General features: G+C 41.5%; 1 protein-coding gene across 19 annotated transcripts in view; it reads right to left on the bottom strand.

The window, feature by feature from the left end:
* The window catches only part of epb41l2 (erythrocyte membrane protein band 4.1-like 2), a 57,412-nt gene that overhangs the window by 20,392 nt on the left and 23,786 nt on the right, over positions 1–13,234 (bottom strand). For all 19 annotated transcript variants that reach the window (XR_015110588.1, XM_086189347.1, XM_086189345.1 and 16 more), the window contains exons 7-14: positions 7,794–7,869; positions 5,708–5,804; positions 5,293–5,417; positions 5,006–5,093; positions 2,274–2,426; positions 2,064–2,161; positions 1,405–1,577; positions 99–184 (exon numbers count right to left, since the gene is read on the bottom strand). Coding sequence is in view for 18 of the 19 variants with exons in the window: in XM_086189347.1 (XP_086045473.1) it covers positions 99–184; positions 1,405–1,577; positions 2,064–2,161; positions 2,274–2,426; positions 5,006–5,093; positions 5,293–5,417; positions 5,708–5,804; positions 7,794–7,869 (896 nt within the window). In the remaining variant the exon portion in view is untranslated. The remainder of the gene's footprint in view (positions 1–98; positions 185–1,404; positions 1,578–2,063; positions 2,162–2,273; positions 2,427–5,005; positions 5,094–5,292; positions 5,418–5,707; positions 5,805–7,793; positions 7,870–13,234) is intronic.

The raw sequence follows: 13,234 nt of genomic DNA, 5'->3' as shown, positions 1-13,234 counted from the left end.
TTTTTTAGAGACTGGACAACAAGTCAGTTTTTAGCTTTTTATCATCCACATAAATACTGTCTGCATTTGACACAAAGAAGACACACACTTGAACACACCTTGGAGTCAGAGTGGAGCTCCAGGTGCGGCTCACGTCCGTTCTCAGCAGTGTCCCTGCCGGCTTCTGTTATGCTGATCATCGGCGCTGAGAAATAACAAACGCAGATTACAGACGAATAAAACTTAACCTCCTGACAAAAAAAGAACCCCAAACATATAAATCGGACACATTAGGATTTCCCTACACATCTAATATAAAACAAATGACGGTAAACACCCAAATACCCACACATTTAAGCTTTTTTTTTCATACTCACTAATTAGTCAGTGAGCAATCACCTCTCGCTCTGACCCTCCTGTATCTGCTCAGTTTGCCGTGATTGCGATGTTGTAGCACAGGTGCACATGTGTGAGTATGACTGACTGGGCTCAGTACAAACTGTAGTTTCATAAATATATATAAATATATATAAATATACATATTGGCGAACCATTTTAGAAGGTCAGAGGTCCCAATCTGTCTTCCCTCGTTCAAGCATCTACGGACAATCGTGTTGTAGTTCAGCAGTAAGTGTGACATGGAAGAGAATTCTAAATTCTGCTCTTAGGCCGAATAGTGAGAAGTAAAGAACAAACAACAACAACTTCGAAACACACTTGAAAATATCAAATCCACAAGAGACTAGATGAAAACAAAACAACATGCAAAGTTGACAAGATATTATCTCATGAGGCCTGAGTTTGGGCTGGTGTCAAAGGTCAGTCCAACTCTATCATTCTCTCAATTCTGACCACCTACGCTCATAATGTTTGGTTCGCTTGTCAAAGGGACAGTGCGAAAGCAAACTAGCGGAAAGCAAGCTGAGACAGAGCATTAGGTTGCAGTGGAATAATGTGGCCAGTAGGGGACAATGTAACTTTAGTGAAACCTGACACAGACTGTATGCTGGTTGTTTTTGCATAACAAAACTAGAAAATCCCTCCCAAAAAAAGTGTTTGCACTTTTCCACAGACATGTTCGATGTAGACAGAATAAAGTCAGTGAGTCTTATGTCACCACGGTCACGGTGCCCGTGCAAAATTCGCAGAGCATGAGAATGTTGTGAGGAATGCTTTCATGCTGCTGACCTGTCATGTGTATCTACATGCTGTATTTCTTTCAAAAAAAGGGCCCCTTTCTTTTAAATACACATAACATTCCTCTGTTTCATCTTTTTCTCTGTGTGACAGGAACCACATGCTGCAGCTATTTCCTGTATCTGGTCAGAACACTTTAAGAAAAAAAAAGATCCAAAACACACTACCCTGAGCAGTCCCTTCTCGTGCGCGTTTGTGTGTGTGTGTGTGTGTGTGTGTGTGTCTCACCTCCATCTAGACTACGGCTGATACGTTTGGATGAAGTGCGCTCGAAGTTGGGTGCGGGTCGGTCTATGAGGGAACTGGCCAAGCGGGTCTGGGTCTGGGTTCTTCCGCTGTAACGAAACTTGGAGCCCAAAGTCAAGAAGCGGGCCTTAGTGGGGGGTTCTGGTGCATTTAACCTACAGAAAGTTGGTGGAAGGGGGGGTGGGGGGGGCAGAGAGATGAATGGGGGGTTAACTCTGTGTTCACAGGGATTTACTTTGGAATCAAAAATGGTCATGTAAAGTGTATGTGCACATTAGCGGGCATTGCATTCTTCAGCAGGATATTAAATCTTCTTCCTCTCTCTCTCTTACACACATACACCATCATTCTGTGTGTGTGTGTGTGTGTGTGTGTGAGAGCGAGAGAGAGAGAGAGAGAGAGACTGTCAATGTTGCCCCAGTATTTGGACAATTTCAACAACTATAACGTACACAGTTAACTTGTATAACTGAAATATCTGTGAAGGACTTTGAGACACAGAACCTGGGCATTCAAATACTAACTCACTTCCAGGTCTAGGATTCAGTCCTGCGCTGCTCTCTAGTGTATGGACATAAAGACAAAGACACAGACATTTATAGACACTGTGTACTACAGTCTGTGTGTTTGTGAGTTCCTACCTGAAGAAACTGTGATTCTCCACGCAGACTTTCCACAGCCTTTTGGCCGATCGATGGTTCTGGAGTTTGAATCCCACAGTGCTCTCAAACTGCTCCGTCTATCCGTAACGCACATGAACAGATTTTAACCACAAAGGAGGAGTTTTGAGGAGCTGCAGCATGTGAACTGCATTGTTGTCAGAATAAATTTCTGTCTATGTGGGTACATACCTCTCCTGGTCTAATCTTAATGTAAAAGTTGTTCCTCTTGTATGAAATCTTGAGTATTTTGGGCCAAGCAAAGCGATTTATCCGAAGTCTGTCCTTGTAGACCAAAAGGCCATTGGCACACACACCTAGCATGATGTCCACACCTTCAGAATCCTGGGACGGTTACAGTAAAATATACGTAAAATTGGTATAGAGTGTCTTTTTATTCTGTACAAACACTGGTTTCTACAGCAGTGTCAACAGAAACTCGATTAACACACACACACACACACACACACACACACACTCAATACAACTGTAACATTGTGTTAGCGGACAGACTAACCCGCTACAAAGCTTTTAAGTCCAAGGCCATCTGGTAATGGTAAGAGGCATATTGATTACAGGAATGAATTAACAACACAGAAAAAAATCTGTTGAACTAATGGAGGATGCAATATGCTCATAATGGACAGTTCGACTGGGAGACACATACACCCCCCCCCCCACACACACACACACACACACGCATCACATGACCTTGCCGTGCTATTAGCTGCTCATCAATCTCTCTGCTGCTACTGCAGATACATTTTAGCACTTAGCCACCGATCACACCAACAGAATGGATGTAGTGGGAAAACATTTTTCCACTGGCTTGCTGTTGTTTCAGCCTCCAGCTATGGTGATAAACTTTAAACAGCCAAGAACGTTGGCAGGAAAAACACATATTGTAAGTATAATGTGTTTGTGTTTGAGTCTATTCAGTCGTTCTGTAAATAGAAGTTACCTGGATGTAACTCTAAGCTCTATGAGTGGATGTGATATTTATCAGAAATGAAGGATTGTTTCACATGTGTATGACTGCTAATAAATTATAAAGATATTTTAAATCGGGGTGGCACGGTGGTGCAGTGGTCAGCACTGTCACCTCACAGTGAGAAGGTTCCAGGTTCAAGCCCCGGCTCCAGCACAGGATCTTTCTGTGTGAGTCTCCATGTTCTCCCTGTTCTTGTGTGGGTTCTCTCTGGTACTCCAGCTTCCTCCCACAGTCCAAAGACATCAAGAGGGGACGAGGCTGATTGATACTCTAAACTGACTGTAGGTGTGACTGTGAGTGTGAATGGTTGTCTGTCTGTATGTGTTAGCCCTCTGATGGACTGGTGACCTGTCCAGGGTGAACCCCGCCTCTCACCTGATGGCTGCTTGGATAGCCCTTCCAGTTCTAAAAAGGCACTCTGCCACTACCAATTCTGAATAACTGAGATCAATCAAAGGGTGCAGCTGAAATGACATCCTGGCTGATTTTGCCAGATTAGTTGGGAAGGCTTTAAAAAAAACAAAAACAAAAAACACATATTGTATTTGAATTCCAGAAGTTTGGGGATCTGTGTCTGTCCAACTGGAGAGATCAGCACTTTGTGGGAGGCTTTTAATGCACTTAAGTGACGATTCAAGTTGACAACTTGTGTTACTCTAACTTTGTGTGACACACGCACAAACGCAGAGACACAGAAGAGACACGTCGAGAGAAGAAGAGCAAAACCGCAGATGAAATCCATTTATGTAAAAGAAAAATGCAGTTAAGACTCACAATGAGCTGAAACAGAATATGTGCTCATAAATCAAATTTTTAAAAATGCAGTTTTGAGATTGCAATCTTTAAATTTGGTTAAAATGCTTAAATGTTGATTTGTTTTGGTTGTGTTGGAAATATATTAAAACTTTTTTTTTTTGAAGTGGCTGCAGTCGGGTATCCGTCAATGTCGGTGAATGTTCTGAGTCGTCCAGGTCATGGTCGTAGGGAACTGGACTTGGTCCAGTTTCCTTTCCTTTCAAGGAAACTGGAACAAGTCCAGTTGCACTGCAGAACTGAAGAGGTTTCCACCAATCAATTAGAAAAGTTTGATGGAAATGTCAAAGTTATAAAAAAAAACAAAAAAAAAACTCCCCTATTTTGCAAAAACACTTTTTCAGTGAGCTTGAGGTGTGCTTAACGTCTCTACCGCCATCTCCTGGCAGCATTATGGAGAATATTTATTTAACTAGTGAACAGAAATATAACTAATGCAACATTTCCACAGTTTACTTGAGAAAGAAATGGAAATGGAACTTGTGATCGAGTGGTTTCTCTGCAAGTCTTGGCGTTGTACAACTTCCACAATAAACTAATGGTAGAGAACAGGAATAGAGCTGCTTCTTGCATTCCCACAACTTCGCTAAGTCATAAAAATATTTAAAATGCTCTCTGGACTGCACTCATCTCCTCTCTCTGTCAGGAGCAACTGGAGCATGCTGATTAAAGGTACCCGCCTCTTTCTCTTTCAAGGATCTCTCCTCATCCCTGCTCAACTTTCTCTGTCCACCAGTTTTTTGTCTCCGTGTGTCCTCAATCTTACATCCTCCTGGTCTATTTAAAGACTCCATCTCCCTCTCTTGCATATTTCCCCCATTTTTTTCTGCCCGTCTTACAAACACACACAGACACACACACACACACACACGCTGTTGATGTCCTGCTATCCCAGAGAGAGCGAGAGACTAGCTGTTCCCATGGCCTCTCTGAGTGTTTATACAGCTGACGTATACACACGTACACACACACACACACACACACACACACACACACACTGAAAGAGTGACACAAAAATTCAGACACACCGATACACTTTTACTGCATCAAAAGAACAAAGAAAAGTACTAATTTCCAGATGTCAACAGCAAGGAGAGGAAAAGTGAGGACTCCTCTGTACCTTAGCGTGGTGCAAGTCGACGCCATACATGGACAATTTCTTGGCATTTTCTAGGAACTGGGCATCAGCCTGTGCTGGTGTCATTCCCCTAAAATAAAAGATAAATGAATACATTATTGAAAAAAACAACAACTCAAAAGGTGTTGTATATGCACATTTCAATATCCAAAGTTCATGAAAGGTGCTCTTATTGAAGAAATATTTGAATGAAAACTGAATGTGCAATAGTTCTTACTTGTTAAGAGTTGATTGACCACTTTTGACTATATGACCCTGCACTCTCTGACCTGTGGGACTTATGGAGCTCCAGAATCTTCTCCTCCATCTCTTTGTTCTGATTGGGCGCAAAAGTTGCTTGACTGATGTAGTCGAGAGGTCGAGGCTGGTCGGGTTCATAGTCACCAAATTCTGCCTGGAGAGCAGCAGGAAAGGAACACATATATATACACATATACACACATATATATATATATATATATATATATATATATATATATATATATATATATATATATATATATATATATATATACACATACATGTAAATATAAATACATATTCTTATACATGTATACACACACATATGTACACATATACAGATATAGATATATCTATATAGATCTCTCTCTCTCTCTCTCTCTCCATCTATCTAGCTATCTGTGTGTGTGTGCGTGTGTGTGTATTTATCTACATGTGTTGTACCTGCAATGTGTATGACCCCAGCAAAGCGTGGGTGACAAATGAGCAAGGCAGTCGACCAGATGCCACATCTTCACGGAGCTGCAGACACAACAGGTACCTTTTTTTGGGGGAGGGGGGGGGGGGGGGCAAAGACAGAGACACAGAGTGAATGAGAAAAAACTTGAAATCTAATCTGGTCACAATAAGAAATCACCCCCTGTGAGCATTTCTTTGAACTGGAACCCGCCCCATTGTTAACAATCATAATAAAGCGACCCGTGTAGCCAAATTGCTTCTCTTCCTGGGAGGCCTGAGTGCAGAGTCAGCTGGTGCGGATTACATCTCTTTGTTGGTGCTGTGTTTGTTGTATAATTTTTCTTGGTAAGCTGGTTTGTTTGGGGTAAACTTACAACTAATCCTCAACATGACAAATCCAAAAATCAGTTGCGTAATATCCACATTTGTAGATCGTCAACGTATACGTAAGCTTCCCTCTTCTTTCGGATGAATTCATTATCTAAATGGAGCTCCTGTGTGAATGGAGACCTTGGTTACCTCAGAGTGTAACCTCAGGGTGCTGGTTTATGTACTGTATCATCCTGAATACTTAGAAACGGCTTTCAAAGTCACTTTAGCAGGACGGACCCTCGCTGACATGGAGGATTAAACCCCAGTCATCCGGTTACTAGGCATCTCATCAATGGGCCACACTGTCTTTTCCCCTCCACAGCTATCGTGTTTGTTATTTTCATAAAAGAGCCAAGAAAGCAAAAGTACATCTTAAGTACAACTGTGGTATCTTAACATATAATGTACAATCTGAGGTATTTCTCCAGCCATATTTCCTGTAAAATTATCACGTACTGTGTGAAAACATCAGCATGCTGGAACATCTTACAGTGTATCTGACCCACTACACATCTCCATAGTTTGATTCTGTTGTTGCTCAGGAGTCAACAAAGCATTAAAGGGTACGCTGAATCAATATTATACAAAATCCTTTCCTCTCCCACCCCTCGCCAGATGTCGTTTCAATGTAGTTCGAGCCGTGCTCTGTAGTCTCCCACCCTCTTCCATCCACAGTACAGTACTTGTAGATATACATTCTGTCTTATTTATATATTAAAATTCATATTACATACATACACACATATATACTGTATATGTATGTATGTGTATATATATATATATATATATATATATATATAAATATATGTGTGTGTGTGTATGTATGTATGTATATACACACACACACACACACACACACACACACACACACACACACACACATATCTCCTTTCTGTAAATACCTATTCTGTTCTGTAAATATCTTTCTGTTCTTTACTCTCTTTATGATGCAATCTCTTGCAATCCCGGGACCTGAGTTCAATTTTTCGTACCACCAACATGGAAATGTGAGTGGTATGACAATAAAAGATCCTTGAATCCTTGAAACAAGAGTGATTGGTTGTGTGCAACCAGACGTCTCTCCACGGTGTCAGCACACATCTGACTCAACTCCATATCACTCTGCTGGATTAGAAGGACATTCTGGCTTTTTCCTGTTCCTGTAAGCCAATTATAATGGTCGTGGGCAGCGCTAACGCCGGGATGCAGCTCCAGGGCAAAATAATGACAATTCAAGAAACCCATTTATATATTCATATTTCTTGGCTATCTTTGTAACCATTCACTAAAATAACCAAGCCCTTTGTGCTACAGAACAGATATTTGTCAATATTCTGTGTGTAGGTTGCTACTAGAGTTTAATGGGGGGGGGGGGGGTGTGTGCACGACACGACTTTGAAAACAGTACCACACAAAAAAAATCATAGCGTTCAGGTAAACCAGAACACACAATGGGAGATATTTTGAAATTAGGCTTTGCTTTCAATTTCGCTCCTGTGCAGAGAAGGTTAGATAATTTCACAGATGAGAGAGTATATTGTTTTGTGTGTGTGTGTGTGTGTGTGTGTGTGTGTGTTTAACTCCTGGATGAACCTTTAGCAATCACAGCGGATGTGCTCCCCACTACACAAACAATTCACCCTGAATGCCTCTATTTGCTTGTGTGTGTGTGTGTGTGTGTGTGTGTGTGTGTGTGTACCTTGTGATGTCTTCGGTGAGCAGCGAGGGGTCGGGAGGATAGAACTTGACGTTGAATGCAAACTGCCAGTTGTTACCTAGAGAGACGGTAACAATGAATAAAAGTACAACAGAATTACAAATGTGGAGTAAATAAAGGCCGATATGTTTGGTGCGTGAATGACAATTATTCATCTGTAAGAGTTCTCGTGATCAGGTTTATCTTTATTTTCAATCCATCAAGCCGAGCTTTCATCTTACCGGCCGCATTTGTGTGTTTACGTTATGGAGAATGATGGAAGCAGGTTTGAGAGACGGCAACAAATACAGAACAGCTTTTAGAAAGCACTAAGCCTGACGCATCACACACAAACACACACACACACACACACACACACACACACACACAAGCAGACGGTCTGGTTTTGCACAACCTCATTCTAGCATACCAAACAGTAATCTTGATGGTGTTCAGAGACAAAGAGTATGGGCCTGATCAGCAACATAAACTGACCTCATCATTGTGTCATGATACAATTTTGCTTTTGCACAAACCACTAATTTCATATCAATCTCAATTTAGCTTCCATTTCCTTGTCTCATTCTTGCAGGATGCCATTTTGCCACGCCTGCCACCTTACCTCCATCCTTCTACTAGAGCTTGGCTCCACACGAATACAAAGACACGCACGCACACAGAAACACATAATATAAAATGGAGATCACATCATCTGGAAAGTTCCATCCGGAAAAAAGCTGACATCACATCAAGCCCATTTCCTCCTCCAAGGTCATACACACATCCATGTGCTTAGACACACACACACCCACACCAAATCCATTTTTTGAAGTGAGAATATTGATTTTCCATTACATGCTGTGATGGAGTTCTTTTTTTCCCCACAAATTCTTCCACTGAATCAATTTTTGTCAATAGATACGAAGATTAAAATGCAGCCGCAGATTCCTTTCTGCTGCTCTGCGTGAGAGTGAACATGTGCAGGAGAAAAGTTGGTGTGTTCGCATGTCTGGAGAACACTAAGTGCTTTGAGGGGCTCTTGTGACTGGTCCGTATCCCTGCACACTCATGTGGCGCCCACCTCTCTCAACCTCTGATTAGCTGGTGATGCTCCTATATCATATAAGAAAGAGTTGAGGTGATGTAACTATTTATATCAAACTGGTGGGATTTGTCCATAAATTCCAAAACATGCCTGCCCTTACAATCCTATTACATAAACATTGGCAGCTGCTCGCGTTAAGGCTAGGAATGGCTGCAAATGTAGAATGACTTTGCATAAACAGTATCAGCGGATCATGATATTGCACGCTTGAGTTGCACACAGGCAACAACTGATTTAAATCAGTACCACCAAGTCATCAGTGCAACATTTTGGTACCTGATAATGCATCTGGATGGGAATGATTGGGGGGGGGGGGGGGGGGGGGGAGAGACAAGCATACCCTGTTGCCCAAAACCAGCTTTCATTGACTAATGAGATGTAGGTTTTTGGGCCTGGCACGGCTGGAACAGGTGGACTTCAGCAGCACGGCACAGTTGCACGTTCCCCGTGTATTTCAACCGTACACATGGCGAGCAAGGGGAGCCAACTCCAGCAGAAAAATTGTCCAAATATTTAACAAACAATGTTGCAGCACAGTGAGCAAATGAGAATATGCGTTATATGTCCTCCATTGTAACTCTGTCGCCTTTTGCTACAGTGTGCGAGGGTAGACTGACTCTGGAGCGGATTATAAAATTGAAACCTATAAGTAGGGATTATACGTTGAATTAAATTTTAACTTTTAGCCGTCTCAAGAACCTGCAGCTTCATTACTGGGCTGATTTCTTAGTCATGAGGCTGTTTCTTACTCAGAGTTTGACTCCAGACAACTCAGGTTCTGATTCCTACTTGGATACATGACATTCATTTTCTTTCACTGGCTTCCGGCTGTAAGGGGCACTTGTCTTTTTACAACTTTCAATCACCTGACCCTCTCTGCAGCTCTTTATCATCTGGGATGTGAACTTTGTCAGTTTTGGTCTATCTGGGCAGATTAATCCCATTCAAGTAACCTTGATGTGTCCTGGAATAAATCTTGTTTTTCGCTGTGTTTGTTGCGTTCTCACTGCAAGATACCAGAGACACAAACAGCAGACATGCCCACAGAGACTTGGTCATAATGACCTTCACAAGCTAATAAAAAAGGAACTAAACACTTGTTTTTATGATGTTAAAGAGCATGTTCAACTCTGAGGTCACTGACATGCTGGCTGAGACAATTAAGTGCTGAAGCTGAGTTTTACTTTAGATATTTGGGTCACCTTTAATTCACAGCACTGCTTCGAAACACATAGCAGGCCACAGTCTTGATCTCTCCAAAACAATTTCAAGAAAAATAAATAAAACTTTCTTTAGGAGAGGTTCAGATCGCTCGTCATGATGTGGAGTTGCGATGGCCTTGTGTAAACTGAGTCGTTCAGAGTAGAGTTGTTTCAAACATATTATTTGTAATCCAGAAACACATACTGGACACATATCCTATTGCAGTGAACGCATATGGAAACACCATCTCTCTCTCTCTACAAAGATTCAAAAGTATCTACTAATATGACACATACAGTGAGACAAATACTACTCAGCCATGACTCACAAGCATATGCAGAAACACCACACCTTAAACATAAGCATGCATGCTCTCCTCAGTCTGTGATGCTAACTCCTTCACACGAAACCGCACAAACTCTGCTGACACCCAGACAGAACGACCCCACGTGTGCTAATCCTAAAAGAACCCTCTACGAGTTTCTACTAAGCCCTCTGTTTCAAACAGCAAATTCGAAATGCTAGGTGATATTTTGAAGTCTTTTGGAGGAATGAGTGAATTATCCTTGTATCATCTCAAGTGTTTATACTTACAAAATCCACGTATAAATAATTACGAAGACAAATACAGCGGTGTAGCTCAAAAATCCACCACTTTTAATTAGAGGAAACTAAACTGGAATAATAATAAACTTCACACTGCAGAATAAAAGCTATGTATGCAGAGTTAAGCTCGTTAGGTGTCTGTCACTAAAGATAAGATACTGCTTCTTACTGCTCCATTATGAACAGCAGTTACAGAGGAAGAGCAGGATAAATACAAGAGCAGCAGAATGAATACAGTTTGGCAACCTCCTCCGCTGATGTCATTCAATGTCAAATGTCTCTGGTTTCCTCCGACTTAGTGGGTTAGTACTGCCAAAAGATGTAAAAGGAATCTTTTAAAGGATTGGATTTTTAAACAGATTCGTTTTTTTATTTGTGCACTGACCAGCTTGCATGGACAACTGAAAATAAATCTCGCTAAGGCAAACACGTATTCCTATGTTTTGAGAGTCAAGTAAAATAAGAAGTTTATCAAAAGCCACAAAACCGACATGTCTAATTCACGTCTGCATGTTTTCCAAAATACTGAGACTGTGTGAGATGCAGCTCATTAGAAACACGTAATGCTGGCATGAGCGTCAAGATCGAGCAGACATCCATTCTCACAAAAACGCTCCATGCCTTTTGCGTTTAACTCTGGATGAGGATACCCACCTACCCACCTGATCTAAACCCCACCCCTGTCCATAACAGTGAATCTCTCTCTGTAGATTCTTCTGAAACCCCCCAATGCTATAACTACATATAGACCCACAAGCTACATTAACTCTACTGAGAGGACCACGTACTCTATAAAGAAAGACGCAGGGGCCATTTCCCTTTGAGCCCCCGTGATGCGTTACCGGGTATCAAATCTGAACGGTTTGTTGAATCTAGGGCTGTAACCTCCCAGTCGACTGGTCGATTTATTAGTCGATACGTTCTGGCTTGACCAAAATTCTGATAGGTCGATTTTTTGCCACGTTAATTTCATCAGGAGGAAAGTACCGAAAGCACCCCTGTTTCACAGACAACAATTTATCTTTGAACACCCCCCTTGTTTTTGCTATTTTGGACTCGCCCGACCCGCTAGAGACAGACAGACTGAAGAGTACTAGAAGGCCAAAGTCTGGTGGTTTGATGAATGCATACTTAATTTTGACGGTTTCATTTAAAGTCAGTCCTCGCCCACCATGTCAAAGACATCTGCAGCGTGGCAGCATTTCATGAAAATAGATAATGGGAAAAAAGTCAAATGCAAAGTTTGCAAACAACAGTTTGCATGTCACAGCTCCACGCCAAACACGACGACGTATCACCTAAAAACGGTAAGCTAACGTGTCCACCTTAGGTTGCCCCGTCAGTTTTGAGTATATGAACATATCAGAACTGATATTTCAATGTTTTAGTCTGATAATTGTTTTGTTTTAATTGTAAAAATTCTTACCGTGGACTTGCCTTTTGTGTTTAAGAGTAAAGTTTTAAGTTAAAAGTCTATTTGTGTCTCAGCCGCGATGCTGAGCTCCTCCGTTCAGTCTCGCTCTGTGCGCGGCACAAATGATAGTGTCGGTCAGTTATTATTACGTGACAAAAACAATTGTCTGAATATTCCTCAACAGGTTTTGTGCTGATAGTTGACACAGTATATTTTTCCATTTATAAAATTAGTCGATTTTTAGTTGAAATTTGAGGGCTTCAGTCGACCAAGAATTTCTTTGGTTGATTGCAGCCCGAGTTGAACCACAAGTCTACAGAGGAAGCAAGCCCATATCAAGCAACTCTTATATCTCTTATTTCACTCCTTGTGTGTTAGTAGGCACATCAGAGACCCAAGCACTGACAAAGGGAGTTTCTCATTATGGCCTCTATCAAACTTACCTTTTGTGTAAAAAATGTAACAAGTGCAGGTGCAGAAGCATGTGCAGACATGGATTTGTAAAAAAAAAGAAAAAAAAGACATCGACTCCAGGTACTGCAGGGTTTCTGATGCTGTACTGCAGTATTAATAAAGCTGATGGACTTTATTTCATGGTGTGACAAAAACCGTTCAGACTTGAATGTGTCCAAAACTAAGGAGCTCCTAATTGATTCTTGACAACAAGAACACAGCTGCAGAGAGCAGCGTACACGGGAAAAGCATGGAAAGGGTTCCTGCATACAAATATTTCAGCACCTATTTTGATGACAATCTCAAATGTGACGTAAACCCTGCAGACATTGTGAAGCGAGGCCAACAGAGGATCCATCTGCTACGCAAACTGAATTCTTGTTCGGTCAGTCGTTTTTAATCAGTCTTTTCCTGAAACTCTCCTGTGTTTCTCTTTTATCTGCTGGTTTCCCAGCCTTTCAGTGAAAGATAAAAACAGTTTGTTGGTTGCAAAAACTCCTCATGTTTCTATAATGCTGTACAAACTCTGAGGGAAGCAAAGAGCATCTGCTCTTCTGATCACATACATGCTTGCATGAATTTTCTTTGCTGCCCTCTGGTTATCAGTATGTCTCACCAGTCTTTAAGACAAACCGTTTCCTCAAATCTTTTACTCCCTCTGCT

Source organism: Aulostomus chinensis, chromosome 20 (assembly GCF_037954235.1).
Source record: "Aulostomus chinensis isolate RoL2024-O1b breed Wild chromosome 20, RoL_Achi_v1.0, whole genome shotgun sequence".
NCBI lineage: Eukaryota > Metazoa > Chordata > Actinopteri > Syngnathiformes > Aulostomidae > Aulostomus > Aulostomus chinensis.
Note: the sequence above shows the minus strand (reverse complement) of the source record. Positions and strands in the feature narration are given on the sequence as shown.